We start from the raw sequence: 26,281 nt of genomic DNA on the forward strand, positions 1-26,281 counted from the left end.
ATAAACAGTAAAGGTAAAGAATTAGTACATATTACTTTGATATCTCAAATTGCAAGGAATCTCCAATTCCTAGAACATAGAATGTTCTAATATGAAGAAATGTTGGTCAGTGAGGATAGAAAGCTTTTATAAGTAAGAGCTTTGAGAAGTTAGAATTACATTGATAAAGATAAGAAGAATTTGCACATTTTTTAAGCTTTTGAAAAGAAAATGATTTAAGGATAATATGAATATGACTTTTGGAATTTAAGAGAAGTATAAAGAAAATATTGTAGTTTATAAGAAGTGATTTTTAGCAACAATTGGTCTTAAGAATTCTTTGTATTTTAAAGTTTTTAGGGAGTAAAGGAAACATACATGTAATTGAAATATGCTGTGTGCAATTAGTAAACTTTATATAAGAACAATTTAAGCTATACTTTTTGAGATTTGAAAAATTGTTTTGTAATAAATTATGAATGAATTGAAGTTTCATCTATCACATTTGTAAAGATTTTGTTATGAGAAAAAAACTAGAGAATACCTTGCCAATGGGTTATATAGTTCTCAAGGTTATTTTGGCCCAGAAAATTTGTGAAAGGCTTTGCTTTTCACCTCATGTTTATGAAAGGGAATATTGATATATAAGATCAACGGAGCCTATTAATTATCTGTTAAGAAGAGGAAATTATACATATAACTGTAACCCTGTCATGGATAATAAGTGTACATTGAGCTTTTGAAATTATTGTATAAAACTAACATTGATAGAGGACCTTATTTTCTTTGAAAATAGAAGTGTATTTGGAAGAAGAGATAAAATAAGCTTATGAAGTAAAAATTCAGAAGAGGTTTGTGTGTAAAAGATATTTACTTATAAGGTTAACTTCAAGAAAACCTGTTGTTTTATGTCACTTTAAGAGAATGAAATGTTAGCATGTTATGTTTCATGCAGGTTAAGAATTTAATGTTTACATTATATCTTAACTGCAAGATATCCTTTCCAATGGTATTGAATATGTGAGGGGCTTTGGAAAATGATTGGGGAATTAAAAACTATGTAACCCTAATTAGATGACTTATCAATAAGTAAAATAAGTTCCAAAATCTCATTGTCTTGTGATGAAAACATGTGTTTTGATCTGAGTAAAATGTTAAGCAGTTTCTTTACCAGAAGACAAAGTCTCAACTAGTCACCTGAGCTGAAGAGGACTTTTTGGAACAGATTCAAAAGATGCAGAAGGACATCAGAGGTCTCCAGGAGAGAAGAGAAGAGAGAAGAGGAGACACACTGGACCAGTTCATCTCTACCATTTCTCACCTATGTATACATTGTATAGTCAAGGGATCTGCTTTTGTAACCTTCCCTTGATTCTGTAAGTGTGACACCCCTACTTATACTCTTCTCCTTATGAAAAGGAGGAGAGGCAGGGTGCAGGTGTTCTCCATTGAAAGAAAAGGAGGGAGACTATTGGGTGGTATGTTTATACCCTATCTAAGGAGAGTCTTATGTCTGATTTAGCTGAAATGTACAACTTAAAGAGATAGATGGATTGAGATGTAATGATGATAACTGGATCCTTTGTAAAGATGCTTGTAGTTCATGCTTACCCAGGTTATGAAGATGATAACTCAAGGGTTTGAGTTATTTTGAAAAAAAAGTAGGGAATGAAGTGCAATATAAATATTTGTGTAATCCCTGTATATAAGGGGTCCTTGACACCTTTCTGGGCCATGAGAAACTCCTCAGAAATATAACTTTGGCTAGGTATCTTTGGGTCTGAAAATAATCTGACAGGACCCACATGCTTAACTCTGGGAGTCACAGATACATCATATTTATGTCTAAGATTCACAAACCACCCTAATTATCTATCTTGCTGTATCTGTAAAATTCCAGCTTCCTCCCATGACTGCCTCCCCTTCCCCAGATGTGGCTGGAACCATAAGAGAGTAAATTTCACTCCCTCAAACCTGTGGGAAGCCTGTGAATATGTGACTCCCTCCATCTCAGGAAACATGTTCAGACATAACACAAAGACCCTGACCCTTTCCCACTCTGTCCAGCCCCCAACCTATACTTAACCCTATATTTACCTATGTTTGTAATAGCATGACAAGAAAATATATATAACTTCTGTCTTTGCTTCTGTCTCCTGCTTGCTTTCAGGACCCCCCCCCCAAAAAAAACACTATAAAAACTCCACCCTCTGAATACTCAGGAATGTCTGATTTGGGTACTCTTCATCCCCAGGCAGTCTCCAGGAAATTAGAGATCTCCAAACTTATCAAGTTTTGGTCTCTGTCTCACTCTTTGGGTTCAGCAAACTTTCTAAAAATTGGAGTACACCAAAGTAGAAAGAGATCCCCTTTCTTGGGAAATGCGATATGTGTTCACTTCATGCTATGCTAAGTTAAACAAGTTAAGGAAAGTGCTGAACCTGGAAAATGAAAAGAACTGCCAGACCTCAGAGAAGGCCCTGAGATTCAAGCCATCTTATAACATCAGAGAGGCAATAATATCAAGGCATCTGAATGGAGGAGGACCAGCTGCTCCAAAGACCACAAACTAGGCAGCTGGATCCCCAAAGATGGACACAGGCCCAGCTGCACTGCCCAAGGGCCAGCTGCTACCAAGGGGTATTTAGGCAGACTGATGGTTGACCTGGGGGTGCAGTCAGGCAGTGAAGTCTAAACACAGTAGATTTGGTGCCCCGGCAACAGAGGCCAGGCATGAATAGAAAATGCACATACAAGGCAGTTAGGGTCGGCCTTCAGAAGATGCACTTGAATGGCATTGCTGACAGAGGCGGGAGAAGTACTGACCTGCATCAAAAGAATTCCAGGGAAGAGAAAAGGATTATGCCAGTTCGTTACAAGGAGGGATGGCAGCTGGGCCATCTCCCTTTCCTTCAGCTAGAGCCATGTGGACTAGGGTAGCCTGGGGCATGCACTGAAGAGCCCTGGGCTCTGGGTCTCTAGCTCAACAAAGTACCCACCCAAGACTAGGTGAGTGACTACGTGACTGTGGACAATAACTAGCATGGGCCAGGAATATGTTGGAATACAAAGATAAAGAGGAAGAGCACATCTAGACCTCACATCATGTCATAAAGAAGCCGTCACCAAAACCATCTGGCATTGTCCTAAAAGTGGGCAGTGGGACACTGAAACAGACTGGACAGGAGAGAACTAGAAACAATGAAACCAGAAGATACAAAATTTGATAAACTGGAAAACATAAATTGCCTAGGAAATAATTTATTTAATAAAAATTGCTAAGAAAACAGGAAAACTGGAAGAAATTAGGTCATAAAAAATTAGAAGAGAAACAGATCAAATATTTTTATAATGGCTAAAAAATGAAATCTTAACCAAAAAAAAAACACACCTCTGCACAAAATTAATGTACCCAGCATAAGAAGGGAAGCAGTGAATGGGAAAATTTTTTATTTCAAATTTTTTCTGATAACAGTTTGATAGCCAAGATATGTAAACAATTAATACATATATATAGATACACAAAAATGTATATATATATATGTGTGTGTGTGTGTGTGTGTGTGTGTGTGTGTGTGTGTGTGTATTTGTTATATGCGATATATAATCAAAAGTTATTCCCAGGGGGGTGGAGCCAAGATGGCAGTGAACTCCAGAGAACTCTGACCCCCCCAAACCCCCCAAAAAACAAAGGATGGCTCTAGCCAAAATTTAGTGGGGCATAACCCACAGAAAGACTGAGTGATACATTTTCCCAGTCCAAGATAACTTAGAAGTTCTGCAGGAAAGGTGTGTTTCACCAGGATTGGGGGTTGGAAAAAGTTATTCCCCAAAAGTTAAATGGTCAAGAAAGATAAGCAAGTAGTTCTCAAAAGAATTGCAAATTAACAACCATATGAATGTTCATAATCATTAATAGTAAGATAAATACAAGCAAGCAACTCCGAGGTTCTATCTCACATCCAGCAAATGTACAAAGATGACAAAAAGTGGGAATAGTCAATATTGGAGGGGCTGTGGTAAGATGGCATACTAGTGTGCTGTTGATGGAGCTGTGAATCAGTACAATTTGAAAATAATTAGAATTAGGCGAATAAAATGAAAATGTCTATAGCCTTTGACTCAGACACCACTACTAGGGTTTTATCTCAAAGTATTCACTGATAAAAAAAATAAAGTCACCATATGTATTAAAATATATTTAGCAGCACTTTTGTGATATGAAAGAATTGAAAACAAAGTAGATGCCCATTGATTGGGAATGTAAAGGCTACTTAAATTTAGTACACAAATTTAATGGAATATTACTGAGCTATAAGAAAAAACAAAAACAAAAGTTGATGAATACAGAGAAACATCTCCATGAACTAGTTTAGATACAGAGCCAAGAAAACAATATATACAATGACTACAACAATGTAAATGCAAAGAACCACCAGAAAAAAAAATCAAATGTGAATATTGCAAAATTACCAAGAACAAGCATGACTAGAAAAAAGACACTGATATCCTACCCTTCTGCAGACATGGAAGGTCAATGAATGAAACACTTTGCACAGATTTTCAGATCTTCAATGTATCGATCAGCTTTGCTGATCAGCAAAACTCTGGGAGGAGGAGAAAGAGGAATACTGAGTGATGTGGAAATAAAAGATTTTTTTTAGGGTTGTTTTTCTTTTTTTGGCAAGGCAATGGGGTTAAGTGACTTGCCCACAGCTAGGTAATTATTAAGTGTCTGAATCTGGATTTGAATTCAGGTCCTCCTGACTCCAGGGCCGGTACTCTATCCACTGAGCCACCTAGCCGCCCCAATAAAAGACATTTTTAACACATAAAAACATTTTTAACACATAATCCCTAACACATAATCAGCCTTTTAATGGAGGAGAGGGAGGAGATTATAGCTGCTATAGCAGCCTCCCTCTCTGGAGGTTCATTTTTTTCAGGTGTGTTATGGTGAAGGTTCTTGTTCAGTTATGGCTGGAGGTCCTCTTCAATTCTGAGATTCTGTGGTTTAATTGAGCTAGAAGGCTCTCTTACGTGAAATCTTTTTCTTTGCTCTAATGACAACTTTTTTGCTCCAAGATTTTTGATCTTATTTCTCATATTTTCTCTTGAGCCTCTGTACTGGAATTTAACCCATTCTACCTGTAGCATCTCTCCTTCCTAGTTCAGTTGTACACTGTACTCCTTAACCCGACTTCAAGACAATTCCATTTAATGGGTTCATAATGGTTGTCTCCCTCCATTGCCATTGCTTAAGATAAACTTTCTGGGGAGTCTTCAATTTCTGGTTTGTGTTTCACCACAAAACACTTTACTGTGGTGGTGTTATGGCACTACAGACCAGGTTGTCTAGCAACCTACTTTTTTGCCATATTTTCCAAAGGTGGCTGGTCCTACCTGAAATTGTTCCGTTGGTTTTGATAGAGGAAGATACATTCTTAAATCCCAAATATGCAGCCCACAGGATGCAAGGTCATTGATATATGGTTCAACCTGTCAGAACAGGAAGGAATACACTCTTTGTGACATCCTGGAGAGTCTATTAACCTATGACAAAACAAAGTACCAACTCCATGAAACTTTTCCTGATCCCTCTGCTTGTGTCTGCTCTCTCAAACTACTGTTACTTTATTGCTCAGCCTTTTTTCAATTTTACCTGACTCTTTGTGAAGTATTTTGTCATTTCCTTCTCCAGTTCATTTTATAGATGAGAAAACTGAGACAAATGGGGTTAAATGACTTGCCCAAGGTCACAAATTCAGTGTCTAAGACTGGATTTGAACTCAGGAAAAAGTCTTCCCGATTCTAAAACTGGCACTCTCCCCCACTATGCCACCTAGTTGCCCTACCCTGTGCTTACATATCTTCTATTTAATCTCTTTGTATTTATTCTATATGTTTGTGTGTTGTGAGAAATGATTCATTTAGACCCCTACTCTAGTCCAATTAGTAATAATTAGATATTTCTTAAGGACAGAGATTATAAATTCTGCATATTAGGCCCCAGAGCTATGAACTGTAGATTATAATTTCACTTGCTTAATTACAGGAAGTTATCTATAGGGGCAACTAGATGGTACAGTGGGTAGAGCAGCAGCCTAAAGTCAAGAGAACCTATGTTCAAATCCAGCCACAGACATTTATTAGCTATGTGACTTTGAGCAAGTCACTTAATCCTGACTGTCTCCAGGGCCATCTCCAGTTGTCCTAATTCCTATCTGGCCACTGGACCCAGATGGTTCCACAGGAGAAAGTGAGGCTGGGGACTTAGGGCAGTCCCCCCCCCCCACTTAAATTCAAATCATGAACAAATCACAGTATCACCTCCCTGATGTCATGGCCTTCTTTGAGAATGAAGAACAAACAACAAAGATCATTATATGTGTGTGTGTGTATAAATATATATATATAAATCATTTTATATATATCATTATATATATATATATATATATATATATATATATATATACATACACACACCTACATACATACTTCTCTTTACCTTTAGAATATAAATGCCATGAACAGAGAGATTACTTTATGGTTTTTTTTATACCACCACAGGTGATTAGGAAATATCTGGTGGATTCCCTCCCACAGAGGCCATTCTTTTAGGAAATTTAAATTATATTGAGCCAAAAGGTGCCTCTCTGCTATTGTTCCTGGCACTGCTCTTTAACTTTAATGGAAGTTAAATCAGATCTCTTTGGCACATGACAGTCCTTCAAATGATTGAAAAATAGCTAGTCTATCCTGGTTTGACATTCCACCCCTTACTACATTCAGACTAGGGAAGAACATGGCCAGACTCTCCATCTTGCTCCCATGATGCTTCTTAGTAAATTAGTGAAAAGAACCCATCAGCCTTTTGGGTGGCCCCCATCACACCCTAAACACTGAGCTCATGGTCTTCTTCACAGTAACTATTGCCAATCTAGTGCTCAGTTATCCTATTCTTTTCAAAGTGATCTTTTCCTACAGACTACAGACTACATACAGAACCTCCTGAATTTTGTTGGGAGACAAGCAAGGTTTTGGCAGCAGCACAGGTCAGGAATTTTGTTACTGGTAGGTATGCATAATAAAGGCAGGAACATGAAAGGAAAGGCTGAGGGCCTTACAGGTTTCTTGTCACCCTACCTAAGGTCAATATGTTGGGGGGGGGGTGGAGGTATAAGTGCATTGTAGGAGCAATGGGGAGTTACTTTAATCCAGTTTCAACCAAACTTCTATGGAGTTTAGATGGGTGGACTTCTAGAAATGGCTTTTAGGGACATAAACTGAGGGATTCCCACACCCAAGAAATTTTCTAAGTCCAAGTTATATAGTAATCTTGGGGCAGGGCCCTCAAATGCACAAGAGAAAATGGCTCAAAGACATATCTCAGCAGATCAAATCAGCTAGCTTTTTGCCTTTGCTTGACTGGACACACAGGGCATCAGCTATATACTAAAGGGCTTTAATCCTATCTGCCACTACCCAGCAGGTGGAGAGAGCAGTGGAGACAACTCATCCTACAGAGATTACAGGATGCCAACAGGGACGCAAGAGAGAGAAATGTGCCCATACTCCAGAATTGCTGGGGTCCTCTCCTGGTCTTCCTGGCCTCTCTGTTGAGCAGCAGGTTATCTCAGTTTGGCCTGGGGAAACCTTAGGTAGGAATTGTGTCTCCAAGGGCTCTTTCCACTGGTTTCAGCATCATCCAATTGCTCTTTGCTCCATGTAGTCATCTTGAGCAGTAGTTACCTTGAAGGCTTCTTGCAGGGAAGCAGCAGTCAAAATAAATGGATCCACCTTAAGTCAATCTCAGCTTCCCATGGTCATCCTACTATTGAGGAAGCAACTGAAGAAAAAGTGATACCATGAAAAATAAATGCTATCACACACAAGTGACCGTGACTTCCATCTATATTAGACTGAAAAAAGGAAAACAAATTGATATATACTAGACTGGTTTAAAAAAAAGTATAATGTTCAGAGCAAAGAAGGACATATTCCATTGGTTGAACCCTCACATCCTTACATATCTATATAACACCCTACATCCTTATAGCTTATAAATTTAACCCCTTGGAGTTTTAGTTTTATATATTTTATATACATATATATGTATATACATACATACACACACATACACACACACAAATATAAGGAGAAATTTCTCTTTACTGGCAGTTTTCCAGTAGGTCGGGGAGAGGGTTACCCTTATTAGCAAGTGCAAGAAGGATTCAAAGGCCTAAGGTTCCTTCATCAACAGAAATTCAAAACTTTTGTTCCATTTGCAATTCCTAGTCAAGTCAGTTGATTTCAAAGAGGAAGAAAAGATTCCTTGGCAAATAGATGGTCACTTCCTAAAAGAAGACAGAGTACAAGGTGGCTGCCCACAGAGACAGCTACTGTCCATCTCTGGGAAATGGCTCAACCCAGGTTAATTATCCTTGGGGTCACAGAGCTAAAGCTGAGAAGAGACTTCAGAGACATTCTCATCCTCTTGGCTAATTTACAAATATGTATTAAATGCCTACTGTGTGTCAAGTCCCCACATCACCCCCAGCTAACATTCTACTAGGTTACTGCTGTTATTATTCAGTCACTTTTCAGTTACAGTTGACTCTTTATGACCCCATTGGGGTTCTCTTGACAAAGATGCTGGAGTGATTTTTTTCCTTCTCCAGCTCATTTTACAGATGAGATAACTGAGGCAAACATTAATAAGGGTCTTGCCCAGGTACATACACCTAATAGGGGTCTGAGGTCACATTTGAGCTTGGGTCTTGGGAGTCAGACAGCTAGGTGGTGCAGTGGATAGAGCACAGGCCTAGGAGTCAGGAGGATGGGAATTTGAATCCAGCCTCAGACACTTATCACTTACTAGCTGGGGAAGTCACTTAATGCTGGTGGCCTTGCCTCCAGGCCATCTCCAGTCTTCCTGATCCATCTCTGGCCACTGGACCCAGAGGCCCCGGAGGAGAAAATGAGGCACAGCCCCCCTCACTCAAATCCAATTCCTGTGCTTGTCATGGCGTCACCTCCCTGATATTGCAGCCTTCTTGGAAAATGAAGGACAAACATTCTGAACTCGGGTCTTCCTGACCCCACCCCAGCGCTCTATCCATTGCACGACCTAGCAGCTTCTCCTAGGTTCTCATTTAGACCAAATAAAGACGGTGATCTGAGGGCTGGTTCCGTATCCCCTACACCCTAACTGGAACATTTGTCATCCTTCGTTCTGAAAGAGGAACCGGACATCAGGGAGGTGCCACCAAAGGGCCTTGGAATGAAGGACAGGGCCGAGCCCCCAGACTCACTTTCTCCTCCAGTCATTTGGGTCCAGTGGCTACAGATCAGTGGGAGCCCTTGGCCTTTTGAAGCGCTCCCCCCCCACTCAGTCTGACTGAAAGAATGGGCCAATCTGATTCTGGAGATGAGAAGGGCCTCTTGGGCCTAGTCAGGAAAGTCATGGGGCCACCTTTGAGATGGCGCTCCTCTGGAAGACTGAAAACAAAACCGCTAGTGTCAACGGTCCCACCGGGGGCTGTCCTTCCCTGCAGCCCTTCTGTCCGCGGGCACCGTAGCCTTCCCGGGGGCCCTTAGCCCTCCTCGGGGGACCCTTAGCCTTCCCGGGGCCCCTTAGCCTTCCCGGGGGCCCTTAGCCCTCCTCGGGGGACCCTTAGCCTTCCCGGGGCCCCTTAGCCTTCCTGGGGGCCCTTAGCCTTCCCGGGGGCCCTTAGCCTTCCCGGGGGACCCTTAGCCTTCCCGGGGGCCCTTAGCCTTCCCGGGGGCCCTTAGCCTTCCCGGGGCCCCTTAGCCTTCCCGGGGGCCCTTAGCCCTCCTCGGGGGACCCTTAGCCTTCCCGGGGGCCCTTAGCCCTCCTCGGGGGACCCTTAGCCTTCCCGGGGGCCCTTAGCCTTCCCGGGGGACCCTTAGCCTTCCCGGGGACCCTTAGCCTTCCCGGGGGCCCTTAGCCTTCCCGGGGGCCCTTAGCCTTCCCGGGGCCCCTTAGCCTTCCCGGGGGCCCTTAGCCCTCCTCGGGGGACCCTTAGCCTTCCCGGGGGCCCTTAGCCCTCCTCGGGGGACCCTTAGCCTTCCCGGGGGCCCTTAGCCTTCCCGGGGACCCTTAGCCTTCCCGGGGGACCCTTAGCCCTCCTCGGGGGACCCTTAGCCTTCCCGGGGGCCCTTACCCTTAGCCTTCCCGGGGGCCCTTAGCCTTCCCGGGGGACCCTTAGCCTTCCCGGGGGCCCTTAGCCTTCCCGGGGGCCCTTAGCCCTTCCTCGGGGGACCCTTAGCCTTCCCGGGGACCCTTAGCCTTCCCGGGGACCCTTAGCCTTCCCGGGGGCCCTTAGCCTTCCCGGGGACCCTTAGCCTTCCTCGGGGCTCGGGGCAAGTGAGTCAGAAAGAGCAAAGCCCCGTTGGCCTGCGAGTGGCAGGGGCCGCCCCGGGCCTGGGCACCTGCCCCGCGCTGGCACCCCGCACCCCCTCCCCGCTGCAGGGGCCTCCGGGAGGGCCCGGGTAGCTTTGGGGCGCTCTCCCCGAAAGGGCCATGACCTGGGGGGGGCCCTGCCCCGCCCAAGGGAGGCCTCGTGGGGGCGGGGCGCGGAGCCCCGCAGGCCCCGGGCCCCCATTGTGACCCAGGCCCCTCCCACGTGGGCCGCGCCGGGCCCCCCAGCCCCGCTGCCGCCGCCCCCCACCTCCCGCCGCGGCCCGGGGGCTCCGGGGGGCTCCCCGCGCCCCCCTGCCCCTGCGACGGCCCCCTGGGCACCCCACGGCCCCCCGGCCGCCCGCGCCGCCTCCCACCCCCCACCCCCACCCCCCGGCGCCCCCTCCCCCGCCGGCCCCCCCTGGGGCCCGCCGCCCCCCTCCTCCTCGCTGCCGCCCCCCGCCCCGCCCCCCTTCGGCCCGGCGCCGCCCCCGCCCGCCCGGGGCCCCGCCCCCACGGCGCCTCCGCGCGCCCCGGCCCCGCCCCCGGCCCCGCCCCCAGGCCCCGCCCCCGGCCCCGGCTGAGCGCCCCGGCCGCCCCCGCCCCCCGCCCGAGCCCGGGATCCGGCCCCGCGGCGGGGGCGGGACATCCGGCCTCCCTTCCGGAAGTGACGCGGGAGTGTCAACATGCAAGATGGCGGCGCATCACAGGCAGAACACGGCGGGGCGGCGCAAAGTGCAGGTGAGGGGCGCGGGGGGCGGGGCGCGGGGCGCTGCGGGGGCGCCCCCGGGGCCGCCCGCCCTCGGGCCCCGCCGCTCGGGCCCCGCCGACCGGGCGCCGAGGCCGCGGCGGGGGGGGGGGGGGGGGGGGGGCGGGAGCGGAACCGGGTCGGGCCGGGCCCGGCGGCCCCGACGCGCCTCCGGGGGGCCTGGGGGGGTCCGGGCCGCCCGTTGGGCCCCGAGGCCGCGGACGAGGGGGGGCGCCGCGGAGGTCACGGCCCCGCGCTCCGCCCCGTGGGGCGGGTGTCGCCCGTGACGGGCCCCGTGACGCCCGGAGGGGCCCGGCCCCCCCCGGGAGAGCACGTGACCCGGGCCCCCCCCCCCGGAGCTGCGGGCGGCGTGGCCCAGAGGCCCCGGGGTGCCGGGGCGGCCCCGCTCCGCCCGTGGGCCCCGCCGTGCCCGTGGGCCCCGCTCCGCCCGTGGGCCCCGCTCCCCCGTGGGCCCCACTGTGCCCGTGGGCCCCGCTCCCCCGTGGGCCCCGCTCCCCCCGTGGGCCCCGCCGTGCCCGTGGGCCCCGCTCCCCCGTGGGCCCCGCCGTGCCCGTGGGCCCCGCTCCCCCCCGTGGGCCCCCGCCGCGCCCGTGGGCCCCGCTCCGCCCGTGGGCCCCGCTCCGCCCGTGGCCCCGCTCCGTGCCCGTGGGCCCCGCTCCGCCCGTGGGCCCCGCTCCCCCGTGGGCCCCGGCCCCTCCGTGCCCGTGGGCCCCACTCCCCCCGTGGGCCCCGCCGCGCCCGTGGGCCCCACCATGCCCGTGGGCCCCGCTCCGCCCGTGGGCCCCGCTCCCCCCGTGGGCCCCGCTCCGCCCGTGGCCCCCTCCGTGCCCGTGGGCCCCGCCGTGCCCGTGGGCCCCGCCGCGCCCGTGGGCCCCGCCCCGCCGGTGGGCCCCGCTCCCCCCGTGGGCCCCGCCGCGCCCGTGGGCCCCGCCGTGCCCGTGGGCCCCGCTCCCCCCGTGGGCCCCTCCGTGCCCGTGGGCCCCGCCGCGCCCGTGGGCCCCGCCGCGCCCGTGGGCCCCGCCGTGCCCGTGGGCCCCGCTCCGCCCGTGGGCCCCGCCGTGCCCGTGGGCCCCTCCGTGCCCGTGGGCCCCGCTCCCCCCGTGGGCCCCGCTCCCCCGTGGGCCCCGCTCCGCCCGTGGGCCCAGCTCCCCCCCGCTGCTAGCGCCGGCTGTGACGGGGTCGGGGTCCAGGGGGGTCCCCAGGACCTCCAGACGGCTGCCCACATGCGCCTTGGCACGCGGCAGCCCCGCCACGATGGCGCCCGCTGTGGGTGCCCGGGCCCGGAACACAGGCACCTGGCCCAGAGGTGGCAGCCGGGGCTCGGGGGCCCCTCGGAGAACGTTGGCATCCCCGTGGATGCTGTACCCAGAAGCTTCCGCTCGGGCACTGGCTCCTTGGCTAAAAGTCTATTCCTGGGGTTTTTTTTTTTACTTTTTTGATAGCCCCTGGCTTGCTGGGTCCTGGAGATGCCTCGGCTGACTGGCTTTTAAAAAAATCTATTTCTGACCAGTTGGAATCAGATCCATCTGCCAGGGCCCAGTAACAAAGTTGGTTTTCTAAAATTCACTCAAAACAATACCTTCTCCTCTTACTAAAAGTGGCTTTTGAGTGGATTAATTCATCGTCCCTGAAAAGGACTGGACAGAGTATTTCTTAAGCACCAACTTTGCTGACAGCCCACGAAGGCTCAAAGCTAAGGACCTTACAGCTAAGTCTATGCAAATATGTACAAAATAATGGGGGGCTGCCACGTGGAAGAGTGGTAAGCCCCACCAATCTATACATAAGGATGTAGGCTGCTGATTGACTTCATTTGAAAATATTTTATCAGTGTTTTATACGTTTTGTAAAAAATTTTGCTCCCCATTTCCCAATTAGTTTTCATCTGATTTGAACCGAGGTCAGGTGTGTGATAGGCCACATGAACCCTGCAACCTGCAGCCCGGTGTTTAACCTCTCTGATCTAGAAGATAGATCCGGAACCAGAGATGCCAGCAATGCATCTGGGTGAGGAGGGCAGGAGGAACTGACTGCCAAGAGACAAGACTTGGAGCAGTCCCTGTGGGTAGACGGCCATAGAGTCCAGGAAAGAAAAGCTAAGGGCCCAGGACGGAGTCTTGGGATATGGCCAGGAGGTAGGATTAGAGATCTCTGACTTTGAGATCAGGAAGCTGAGCCACCCAGGGCCAGACTTCCAGGCCACTCTCTTGATTCAGAGAAGGTTCTGACTTAGATCAACAGAAGAAATTTCTCATCTCAGTTCACTCAACCCTTGAAATCCTTGAGTCCATGTGTAATCAGGAAGAGAGAGCTCCCTCTGAGTGATAGCTAGGTTCTTGGTGGCCAAGCCTGGAACTGCTTAAAGGGGCTTCAACAAGGCACTTTCGGGTGAATAAAGGAATTGAATGAATGAGCATTTATTAAAGATCTATCAGGTGCTAAATTCTGGGGAGACAGGAAGCAAAAACAGACAGTCCCTCCTTCAGAGGTTTCCATTCCAACTGCAAGTTCACATAGGAAGAAGGCATGAAAGCCACCAATAGGGTCAGAGAGCAATAGACTGATACATTCCATCCCAGAATCTTGAGAGAGTTGAGTTCATGGTTCTAGAACTATTGAAAAGGAAAGGAGAAGGCAATGGACTCCTGTGTTCTCAGTCAAAACTCAGTAGGAGGTGCAGCTAGGTGGCGCAATGGATAGAGCATGGGCCCTGGAGTCAGGAAGACCTGAGTTCAAACCAGCCTCAGAACCTTGCAAAAAAAAACCCTTAAAAAAAATGACTTCGGTGAAAACTCAGTAGGAAAGCAAGTCCAGAAGAGACCGCCTATTGATTGATCCCCATATAGAGGGTCACACCTCTAAAATTATAATTCTTTTAAGGGGGGAAAAACTATATACTAATCTATATCTCTGGAAAAATAAGTTCTAGGGCTCTCTCAGGTTTTTAAAAAAGCCAAATTTGGAGGGTTTGGGAGGGAAATGCAGCCTATAGTTGGAGTAATATGATGTTTCTCGTGTGATTTAAGCAAATTCCTTTTTCTGGGGCCCACTGTGCTTGTCTTTACCATTCAGTGATTAGACCAACTGATCTATGATCTATCCAAATACTATGACCATCTAACCTCCTACAACCCTAAAGATGGAATTCTCCCCAAATCCTTGTTGTCACTCAGTCCTGTTCTAACTGCGTCACCTGCGGGCTCTGAATTCTCGGAGTAACAGTTTGCAAAGAGTCCTCATTTGTAGCTTGTATCTAAAACACAGAATGATATTACTTAGTAATGACTAAGTGATAAAATAGACCTTTTGAATTGTGAAGAATTTGGTCATTTAGGCCTCACTTTTTCTTTGTTTTATATTTTAACATCACAGAATAAACTTTCAAAATTTACATTGGATCTTGAGAAATCATCTGTCTAATCCAATGCAGAAATCCATTTTCAATGTAACAAAAGCTGTATACTGCACTTGAAGGTTTCCTCACAACAACCCTTGGGTGTAGATCATATCTATTTTCATTTTCTATATGAAGGAAATGTAGGACTCGTTCAAAGTCATGCAGGTGTATGTTACAGAATAGATCATCTCCCACCCACCCCACCCCTTGTAGCATTTCTGTTATATCCCAGGATCTCAAAACCTGGGACCTGAAAGGGCCAGGGGGTAATTTGGCCCACCCTGGATCTGAACTGAACTTCCCTCAATATGTCTGACAAGTGACTGAGAGCAGCTAGGTAGCGCAGTGAATAGAGCACTGGCCCTGGAGTCAGTAGGTCCTGAATTCAAATCTAACCTCAGACTTAATAATTAACTAGCTGTGTGAACTTGGGCAAGTCACTTAACACATTGCCTTTTTAAAAAAAACATCTCTATTGAGATGTGTGCATTACAAGGAACACCACATCGAATTTTTCATTTGATTTTTATAATGACCATCCTCTAGACATTCCTGCTAACCACTATTGACTTCTTTGAGATGCCGAGGCCTGAAGTATAACTGAAAAAAGAATGCTTTAGATGGAGCAGTGGCCAGCTTCCCTCTCAGCCCAGTAGCAGCTGTTACTCCAGCTTTGGAATTTCAAAGCTCCATTTATTGGAAGAAGTTTAAATAGAGCCAGAAAAGCTTAGACCAAGGAGATAATCATAGAATCTGGCCTGCCAGTCTTTGCTTGAACTCTTCTAATGGCAGAGAATTCACTACTGTGTGAAATAATCTGATCTGGATAGCTGGGTGGCACAGTAAAAAGAGCACCAGCCCTGGAGTCAGGAGGACCTTATTTCAAATCCTGATTCAGCACTTATTGCCTCACTGTGTGACCTTGGGCAAGTCACTTATGCCTTGCAAAAACCCTCCCCCTCCCCAAAAAAAGAAAGAATCTGATCCATTTTGGATAACCTCTGATCATTTTTGGATAACCTCTGATGGGTAGGAAACTTAGGTTAAGTTGAAATCTGTTTCCTTTGCAAGCATTGATGTATCTGTAGGTAATGAGACTGAGGATTTTTCAGAAATCATCAATACTTGAGGTAATAGGTCCATAAAAACCTCCTTTATTAAAGACAGCACAGATATCAGGAACTGAGTTGAAAAATTAGATTACATTTCTGCCTTTTCCCATTTATATTACTTGGGTGGCAGAATTCTGAATTACAGCTTGCTCTTCACTAAAATCAGTTCTTTGGGCTAGTATTAGGTGACAGTTTCCCACTCTTGGCTTTGTTTTGAGCAAAGTGCCCCTGGGCTCTAGCCTCTAAAATGTACCCAGAGTTCAGTCAAACCAAATCTTCCTGCTGGGAAAGAAAAAGATTGTGGGCAGTGAGAGAAGAGAAGACAGATTTGCCTTCTGACCAGCTCTAGTCAGTCAAAGTATTCCAGGACAAAAGCATTTGGAGGATGGTCCCTTGGAATTTCTTATACTGGAATTCAACTTGAATCATTAGAACACTGTGATCAATACAGGAAACTTTGAACTTGGCCCTAGAAAGGAGACCGCAGTAATGCGATTAATACACTTCAGTTCTTCAAAGGCTGTGAAGGGGCCAAAAGGAGGAACGCGGTCTCCCACAGTTGGCTGCGAGACAAGTGTTTGCGTTGTGGGGTGGGGAGGGACAGCGGACTTCATTCAGCCTCTCTGCTCCAGTCTTGTTGATTACCCTTCAGAAGGTAGAGGAGGAGGAGGTAGGAGGTGAGCAGGAAGAGTGTGATTCCGGATCTGTTTCTGACCAAAAAGAAGGAAGTAGTCAGTGAAATGACAGAAGCATGGAAGGAAGCAAGTGATGGAGATTCAGTCATAGTCTGATATGAACCCTAGAATTTGGGAGAGCACAAGAAAGAACAGGTAGAATCTCATGGCCTGTACTTTTGGAATAATTAATTTAAATAAATTTCTGCTGATACCATATTTTACATTGCCTAGTTTCCCTTTGTCCCTCTGCTGTCCCTCCCAGGGTCCAATCCCATATCCAATCTAATATAGACATTGATTATGTTTCTACTCTATGCAAATCCTGAGGGTATAATTATTATTAATAATAATAATAATAAAAACCTGACTCGCAAAGAACTTTACAATTTCATGGTGAGGGAGATCTCACAAAAGGAAAGGTGCTTAGGAGACTAGGCAGTCTGGCACAGGGGGAGTCTTAATCCTGGCAGTGGAAAGGAGGGCAGACCAGACATAGGGTAGAGTGAGGCCCAAAGTCCACTTTCTTCCCCAATAAAGAAGACCCTGGGAACAGTTTGGTGTGCCACTCTCCAATTGTGAGGGGAGTCCGAGGGAGGAGGAGGAGGTGGCAGTTAACGGAGGGAGGAAGAAAGTGAGAAAGAAAAAGCCAACAAAACCAGTCATCAAAAACATCTTAAAATTGATTCTGTGTACTATACCTTTTGATCTTCCTTCTGCGTTGGAAGTGGACAGTGGAACTGGGAATGTCTGATCATCATCTTTCTTCTTGGGAGCTATTATCCTTCTCTTTCACTTTGGGCTGTTTCAGGAAGTTATTTTCCATTATAGTCATTGTTACTAGTTTCCTTGACTCTGCTTGCTTCACTTTTTTAAGTCCACACTTCTCCATATTTTTCATATTTATTTTCTTACAATATAGAATATAATATTGCATTATATTCATATGCCACAGTTTGTTTTGCTCTACTCCCCAATCACTGGGTACCTACTTTGTTTCCAGTTCTTTGCTACTATAAAAAGTGCTGCTTTGTTTATTTATATTTTAAGAAGATTTCCTTTTTATCTGTGACTTCCTTAGGGTATGTGTCTAGTAGTGGAATCTCTAGGTCAATTTAAGTCATTTTATTTGCATATTTGTTCCCCAAAATGAATGTACTAATTCACATTCCACCAACAATGAACTGGTGTGCTTGTCTTTTCACAACTCTTCCAAGATTGACTATCCCCATTTTGTTATTTTTGCCAGTTTGCTGAGGGTGAGGGGAAGGCTCAGAGTTATTTTGATTTGCATTTCTCTTAATATTAATAATTTGTGGCATTCTTGTCTATGGTTGTTAACAATTTGCATTTCTTCTTTTGAAACCTGTCTTTATTTCCTTTAATGACTTATCTTTTGTGGAATGACTGGGGCTTATTGCCATCTCTTAGTCATGAGTGTATCTTGGGTATCAAATTATTATCAGGTTCGATTCAAAGATTTTTTTTCCTACTCAATGACTTTGCTTATCCTAAATGCATTAATTTTGTTTGTGCATAAGCTTTTAAGTTTCATTAAATCAAAAATATTTATCTTTTGTCATTTTCTTTATCTCTTGTTTGGTTAAGAATTCATCTGCTTGGGGCAGCTAGGTGGCACAGTGAATAGAGCACCAGTCCTGGAGTCAGGAGTACCTGGGTTCAAATCCAACCTCAGACACTTAATAATTATCTAGCTGTGTGGCCTTGGGCAAGCCACTTAACCCCATCACCTTGCCAAAAAACCTTTAAAAAAAAAAAAAGAATTCATCTCCTATCCAAAGCTATGAAAGGCTGAAAGACCCTTCTGCTCTGCTTTTTTTTTGTGGAGCTTTCCCATCCAGATGTCCATTTAGGATCTGATTAAAGGCCTTGGTTGAAACTTAATTCCTTCCAGGCTACTTGCAAATTTTCCCAGTAGTTCTTATCAAATAGGAAATTCTTATATAAGTAATCTATGATGAGGGTAGAGGGGGTTGTCATCACTTGCTGGGCTACTATATTTTTTGTGTTTGAGTCATTGATCTTTCTCTTTTTTTAACAATAACAAATGTTTTTGGTATAGTATAGTTTTGATATGGTATAGCAACTATACCACAAAATAGCATAATATATTATGCCATAAAATAGTCTAGAAGAGCTAGTCACATTGTTGCATGTGCCACTTAGGTTAGGGCAGCTAAGTGGCACAGTAGATAGAGCATCGGCCCTGGAGTCAGGAGGACCTGAATTCAAATTTGGCCTCAGACACCTCATAATTGCCTCGCTATGTGACCTTAGGCAAGTCACTTAACTCCATTGCCTTGCAAAAATCAAAAAGAAGAAGAAATGGGGAAAGGAATAATGGTGTATTCACTGTATTAGGTATTTCTGCTTAATTGTTATTCTTTAAGAAAGGGAAGGTTCCATGATGGGGTTGAGTTGTGGGGGGAGGTTATTTCCAGGAATGACAAGGAAAAACAAAAGTTATCATACTTATTGTTAGGTGTTTCTATGTATTTATACACATATGTATGTGTGTTATATACACAGAGAGAAGATAGAGCAGAGAAATGGGGGAAGGGGGTGGGGGGAGGTGTTTGACTACCTGGAGAACTTATCCATGAATTCGGGTGTTAAGTGGTACAGAATATGGAAGCAACATCAAGTTACCGAAAAAACCGATAAAAATCATGATGAGGTTGAAAGAAACTAAGGCCAGGAAAGCTGAACGCTTAAAAGGAGCAGATGCTGGAGCACAAAAGTGTTTCTGGATCTATCGCAAAAATAAGATAAAGGGGGGAAGACTTAATTCCTCTGCTCTAATTTTGCTGCCTCTTTATCTTGGAAGAAAGATCTTTATACTAAAACAAGTAGAACAAAAAATGGTTGGTAGAAAATTGAAACCTCAAGATAAAAGAAATAGGAGAATCTGTCTTGCCTTTAGTGAGTACAAGTCACTTATCCCAGAAGATCTATATCCTGGAACACTAAAGGAACTTGGAGTTGCTGCTTAACCAGAATCTGCCATTTTTTAAAGGCCTGGAGAATGGGAGAAGGCAAATATTAATCCAAATTTCATGAAATGTTAGAGGAGTTTGATTCCTGGAAAAAATGCTAGGTTGTTTTTATTAAGTGACTTGATTGGAGGGAAATTCAGCAATCTCACTGAACTACCGTATGTTCATTAAGAACAAATCGTGCCCAAGAAGCCTCATTTTCTTTTTTAACATGCCCAAGAAACTGGGAAAGGGAAATGCTCTAGGCCAAAGGTTCTTCACTTTTTTTGTGTCCAGGTCCTCATTGGCAACCTAATAAAGCCTATGGATCGTTTCTCAGTATAATGTTTTTAAATACATAAAACATCCAGAATTATAAAGGAATATAGCACTTATACAGGGCTTTAAGGTTGTTTGGTTGTTGTTCAGTCAATCATGTCTGACTCTTCTGACCCCATTTGGAGTTTTTTTGGCAGAGATCCTGGAGTGATTTGCCATTTCCTTCTCCAGCTCATTTTACAGATGAGGAAACTGAGGCAAAAAAGATTAAAATGATTGTCCAAGGTCACACAACTAGTGAGTATCTAAGGCCAGATTTGAACTCAGATCTCCTGACTCCAGGGCCAGTGGAACCAGTCTGTCCACTTCACCTAGCTGCTCATTTAAGGTTGGTAAAGCACTCTATTTCATTTGATTCCTCATAACACCCCTGGGAAAGGTTAAGACTATTAAATATCTCCGTTTTTTTGGTTATTGAGTTGTGTCTTAACTCTTCATGACCCCACTTGGGTTTAGGGGGTTTGCTTTTTGTTTTTTGTCAAAAATATTGGAATGGTTTGCCACAGATACTTGCCCAAGGTCACACAGCTACTCTATGGCTGAAGCCTGGTTTGAATTCAGGAAGATCAGTTTACCTGGCACCAGCCCAGCATTCTATGCACTATGAAACCACCTGACTGCCCTTTATAGATATGGAAACTGAGGCAGATGGTTAGCACCAGACTTGAGCCCAGCACCTCCTGCTTCCAGGACTATCTACAGTGAAACCAATTATATGGAAATAGAGTTATCATAATATGTTTTTTAATGTTAAGGAACTAAGTTAAGAACCCTGTCTCTCAACAAAGTACACAAGACTTTAAGAAATTACTTGATGATGCTGTGTTACCCTTTGGAACAATATGGAGAGATGTGGGCTGAAAAGTAGTAGAATTCAGTAGCTCCAGAACCAGCTGAATTGCTCGCCCCCCTAAAAGCATCTGAAAGGGAAACCTCTCCTAAAATGCCACAGGGCTTTGCTTGGTCACAAAGATAGAAGATAGCAGATAGCATATTCACCAGATTTGCAGATGATGCAAAGTCAAATGGGAGATAACGGACTCATGAAGTATTAGAATGGTGGACTGCATTTATTTTAAAGGTTAGATTTAATGGAGATAAAGAATAAAATCTTTCAGTTAAAAACAATTAAATCTTAAGAGTATCTCCAAGAAGCTGTCATCCACTTTCCTCAGAGGACCTTCAGAAACAAAGAATTCACTATTTCTATATTTTTTGTATAGCACTAATTTTAGAGTTTCCCCTTAATATTTAATTGAAATTTCCCTCTTTAACTTCTATGTAGTGTCCTGCTTTTTGTCGCATTGTTGTTTTCAGTTGTTTGTCTTAACTCTTCATGAACCTATTTGGAGTTTTCTTGGCAAAGATCCTGGAGTGGTTTGCCATTTTTCTTCTCCAACTCATTTTACAGATGAAGAAATTGTGGCAAACAAGGTTAAATGACTTGACAGGGTCACACAGCTAGGATATGTTTGAGGCTAGCTTAGGACTTCCTGACTCCAGATCTGGTGCTCTTTCCACTGCAACACCGAGCTGCCCTATTTTATCCTATGAGGTCAAGTAAGACAAGGCCAAATCTTTTTCCCTATGACAGTCCTTCCAGGACTTGAAAACTTGAGTTTTCAGCACCCCACACACACACCCCCCGCCTTGAGTCTTCACTTCTCTGGGTCAAGTATCTGCCATTCTTGTCACTGACTCCCTTCTGTCTGGTGTGGTTTTGAGGGTCTTCACCATACTCCCCACCCTTCTGTGGGCCCTCTAACTTTGTTTTGTAATTCTGGTCGCCAGAGCATAGAACAAGACTCGAGATAGAACCTGAGTAGGGTAGAGTGCAGTTGAGCATCACTTCCCTTGTTTGGAACTTGATACTTCAGCTAATGGAACCAAGATCAAATGAGCTTTTTGGCCAGCATGCTATACTTTGGACTCCGATTGAATTTGCAGTCCGCAAAAACCTCTCTCGTTCCCTTTCATGTTAATTGTTGACTGGTCATTTTTGCTCCAACCTATACTGCCCGACTTCACTCAGAGACAGGATACAATATCTCATCACTTTGTGAGTTGATGCTTTGGCTCCAGCTATTGCGTTTATTCCATCGCACAATCTTTGCATGTTGAGCATTTAGCAAAAGGGTGTGGGTGTGGGTGTGTGCACGTGCACGAATGCACTTGCACAGTGATGGATGGGTGGAATAATTAATTAGATCATCACATTTCAAGTTGGAATAATAGGCTAAAGCTAATGAGTTAATGTAAAATCTTACACAGAAAAGGGGAAGTAGGGGCAGCTAGGTGACAAAGTGGATAGAGCACTGACCCTGGAGTCAGGAGGACCTGAGTTCCAATCCAGTCTCAGACACTTAATAATTACCTAGCTGTGTGGTCTTGGGCAAGCCACTTAACCCCATTGCCTTTCAAAAACCTGAAAAAGGGGGGCGGGGTTGGCCATTTTACTCAGTCTGTATAGATTGAACCTAGAGGTTTTAGTAGCACTTTGGGTTCCAGGTGAATCCAAACTAATAAAATCTCATTAGGCTGTTTTAAGAGATGCAGAGTGCAGAGAACATAGGAAGCTTTAATTCATTCTGCTTGGTCCTAGTCAAACTGTAGGTTGAATAATCTCTTCATTTCTGCACACAACTTTGATAAGCTAAATGAGCTGGAAAAGGTTAGTCAGGATGGTAGACAGTGAAATCAGAGCAAACCAGGCTTGGTTTCAATAATATAGGAATATTTATCTTCAAGAAAAGAAATTTAGAGCTTTCTTCAGTATATTTCAGGGAGGAAAATCATTAGACTATTTGGGTTGGTCCCAGAACTAGTGACCACTGGATGGAAAAGTGTCCATTCCTGAAAGTTTTCCAATTGGCCCATTAATAGGGGATGATTTATGTAAAATTAATACTCTGGACAGAGTTTAAACTAGAACTCATCTGAGATCCTTTCCAGCATTGTATAAGAATTAATGATCCTCTGAGAAACAGAAAATAGCATACTAATTTGTTGAATAACAGATAATTTAGTAGTTGTTATTTCTTGCCTTTCTTTAGTAGTTTAATTAAATATTTGCTAATAGTAGCAATTCTGTTCATTTTTGTAATTGAGTTGGATGATGTCTCCCAGAAGCTTTGTCATCCTTCAAGGGTCCAATCTCCATGAAAACTTTTCATGATAATTTACCTTTACTCCTGTCCCCCTTGTGAATATTGTTGTCTTTTTCCTAAAGTCATCTATCTTTGTTTTGTCTTGTTTTGTGTTTTGGTAACCAGTAGAATACAAACTTGAAACCAGGACTGGATTTCTATCTTTCATAAAATGGCATTTGATAGATGTTTATGAAATTAAGTTGAAAAGGGGGTTTTGTGCAGGGAGCAACTTGGAATCATTGAAAGAGCTGTCATATGCCTTCTCAAGTTCAAAGCATCTGTTTTCTTGCTCTTATTCAACTCTGGGACCAATTTCTAGGACAGGTTTAGTGTCTGTTTGAGACATGGGCAAAGGCACTGTTCAGCCACTTGACTGACCTCTCTTTGAGTCTTTGTGAATCTTATTCAGGGGGTCTCTCTAGTGTTCCTGAGCATAATATCCTCCTCACAATGACATCCACCGCCCAGAGCATGAGGATTAGCTTACCCAAGAAAATCCCCTTCTGTTCCAACTTTATCCAGGACCCTTGGGGAACTTTGCTTACTATTGACAATCAGAGTTTTCTTTATGGACTCAACTAGCAAGGAGTCCCTGCAGGATGATGATGATAGAATTTGTATAGGGCTTTAAGGTTTACAAAATACCTCATTTGATCTCCACAGCAACCCTATTATGTTGGAACTAATGTTATCCCCATTTTACAGGTGAGGAAAAATAGTGACTTGCCCAGTCAACATAGTTGTCTGAGGTCAAATAATGTATGGTCCTAACGTGAAGCTTCAGGGCTGAATTTTGTTCTGCCTAATCCTTTTTCTCATTAGCAAACAAGACATGGAAGGATCGTAGGTCCTATATGTCTTTCAGTCAGTTTGGTACTGCAAAGAATTGAAAAAATTGAAAATAAACTCTTAAGCAAAAGGGTTAGGTGGTGTGTTGACCCCAGGCTTCAGGGGTATTTATGGTCATCTTTTTGCTTGTGTTTGATGAAAACTGTAAGGCATCAAGTCTACAAATAACCTGGAATGGTGCTGTCCTGATGCCTTTGGACAGACAATACAAACAACACTTCTGCGTTTCCCTCTGAAGAAAGTGAGTTCCTCCCTTCGAGCTCCAACATCTTTGTGTTTGACTTTCATTTGTAATGAGAATATCAAGAATAATCTGATTCTAGGTTCATCCAGTAGTTCATTCATAGATAAATGTTTATAGAGGTTATAAAAATTGTTACCATCCCATTTACTTGGTGACCATTATTATGGGAGTAGAAAATGTTTGCAGAGGACTCTGGACTTCTACTCCCTTTCATTTGTTCCTTGATCTGTTATGACCAAAGAATCTGTCTATCTCCAGTGGACAGTCGGCAGTCTTCTTTCTTTCTCTCCATTTGGTTTTATCCACTAAGATAGACTCTGCACAGCCTGCTGGTGGTGACCAACACCCTCCCCCTACCACCTACACGCACACACTCTCTCTGTCTCCCCTCTCCCCTCCTCAGGCAGCTGGTGAGAAGCAGCTGTCTCTCCACACTTAGCCTTATTCAGTCTTTTGCTACTGCCCAACTTTGTCTCTCTATCATACATGGGCAAAATTCTAGAGTATATTTTTTAAGAAATGAAATTTTAGTATTTACTTTGCACAAAGTACCTAGTGTTTGCCTTGAGAGAGGCAGCAGTGGAACTCAGGACTTGAAGTTAAGAAGGCCTCTGGTTCAAGTCCTGCCCTAAACACTTAGTAGCTGTGTCAGGTCATTTACCTCTCTTGAGCTCAAATCCCTGAAAAGCATAAATGAATGGGTGGTGGTTTTTACGTCAGTCTCTGTAGGCATCAAAGTAGGGAATCAATAAATATAGATTAAGGATTGCTAATCTAACAGTGAGAGCAACTTGCCAAGGTTGTCTGGTTTATGGTGGCTTGGATCTGGCCTGTGTGGCTTTTCTTAGCCATACTCAGGAACCTGAGAGCAAGACAAGTGGAATTGAGATGGAGGTATACATAGCAGAGGTTTGTCATTTACAGAACTCATACGTTGGAAAATCCATCAGGTGTGATGAATCCAGAGTGATGGCAGCCCAGGGGCTCTAGGTTAAGTTTGGGGAGAAAAGGAAGTAAAAGTAGAGAGGCAGATTGATGAACAAGGTGGGGTCAGAGGTCATGGTTAGATTGGTGAGCAGGCTTCTGATGAGAGAAAGTAAAAAAACTCAAGTTAGAGCTGAAAATTTCAGGGTGATTCTTTTAAATAGATTGAATATAGTGACTTGCTTATGGTGGGTATTAATATTATCTATGGAATTGCTGAATTGTTAAACATGTTCCATCTAATTTACTTGTGCCTGCTAATTTATGTAGTAATGTTGGCTGACAACTGCGTAGTCCTTTGAAGTTTCCAAAGTACTTTTGCCAATGTTCTCTCAGTCTTGTCTCACGCAGTCCTATGAGATAAGTCTCAGGGGTTGTCATTTTTATTATATAAATTAGGAAGCTAAGCCTTTCCCATGATACCACAGTCAGTATGTGTCAGAGATAAGATTGGAAACCCCTGCCCCGGAGTGCTTTTCACTGTGCACCATACTACATGACAGATTCCTTCAGAGCAAAACCACAAGAAAACTCAAATTCAGCCCAGTTTCAGGTATCAGTTTCAAATAAGTGGTAGTGGGGCTTTTAGGCTGTTCCTATAGCTACCTTTGAACTTTGGACACATGCACTGGATGATCACAAAACCTCATTTGGAAAGGAGCCTTAGAGGCTATGCTGGTGACCTATCTCTGGAATCTGAGAGATTAGGCTGGAAAGAATATGAGACGGATTGGTCAGGTTCCTCCCAGATTCTCATTGAGATGCTCCCTGCCATGTGCAGCCAATTTATAATCTATGGATGCTTCAGATTGGGGGGGAGCAGCACTTCTTCCCTTATTGTAAAGTTGATGTTATTTTTGTCTCCATTTTACAGATGAAAACCTAGAAACCATGCAACCTCTATGAAACAAGTAGCCATATCTTGCTATGTGTGGCCCCTTCCCAAAATCCCTTTTTAAAGGGATTCTGCCCTTTACCTCCTTATGTCATCATTTATTGGGTTAAAGCCAAATTGCAATTTATCTTGTGCATTAAAAGCAATACGATTTCTCCATTAGCAAGCATCCTGGGAGACTGTATTTGTTTCCCACTGTGTTTCCAAACTACCTAAAAACCATATTTTTTTTTTTTTTTTTTTTTTACTCTTTCAGGTGTCTTATGTTATTAGAGATGAAGTAGAGAAATGTAACCGGAATGGAGTCAATGCGCTACAGTTGGATCCAGCATTAAACCGTCTCTTCACTGCTGGGAGAGACTCTATCATTAGAATATGGAGTGTCAGCCAGCACAAGGTGAGGCCAGGCCCATCCCCTCAGGACAGTTTCTGGACTGTTCACATGTCCTACGTCTATGACATCTCTGAACA

General features: G+C 44.9%; 2 protein-coding genes across 3 annotated transcripts in view; one reads left to right on the forward strand and one right to left on the reverse strand.

Annotated features, from left to right (window-relative positions):
* The window catches only part of SCN11A (sodium voltage-gated channel alpha subunit 11), a 197,404-nt gene extending 187,296 nt beyond the window's left edge, over positions 1–10,108 (reverse strand). Inside the window, exons 1-3 of the mRNA XM_074199107.1 lie at positions 7,555–10,108; positions 5,383–5,478; positions 4,494–4,586 (exon numbers count right to left, since the gene is read on the reverse strand). The gene's annotated coding sequence lies outside the window, so the exon portion shown is untranslated. The remainder of the gene's footprint in view (positions 1–4,493; positions 4,587–5,382; positions 5,479–7,554) is intronic.
* Positions 10,109–10,979: 871 nt separating this feature from the next.
* Positions 10,980–26,281, forward strand: part of WDR48 (WD repeat domain 48) — a 45,765-nt gene continuing 30,463 nt past the window's right edge. The window contains exons 1-2 of one of the 2 annotated variants that reach the window (XM_074199108.1): positions 10,980–11,143; positions 26,067–26,207. In XM_074199108.1, the coding sequence (XP_074055209.1) occupies positions 11,096–11,143; positions 26,067–26,207 (189 nt within the window). In that variant the 5' untranslated portion in view covers positions 10,980–11,095. Of the gene's footprint in view, positions 11,144–19,964; positions 20,018–26,066; positions 26,208–26,281 lie in introns of those variants that run through there. The other variant, XM_074199109.1, reaches the window with a different exon arrangement.

The sequence above is a fragment of the Macrotis lagotis genome, chromosome 8, assembly GCF_037893015.1.
Source record: "Macrotis lagotis isolate mMagLag1 chromosome 8, bilby.v1.9.chrom.fasta, whole genome shotgun sequence".
In the NCBI taxonomy this organism is placed as follows: domain Eukaryota; kingdom Metazoa; phylum Chordata; class Mammalia; order Peramelemorphia; family Peramelidae; genus Macrotis; species Macrotis lagotis.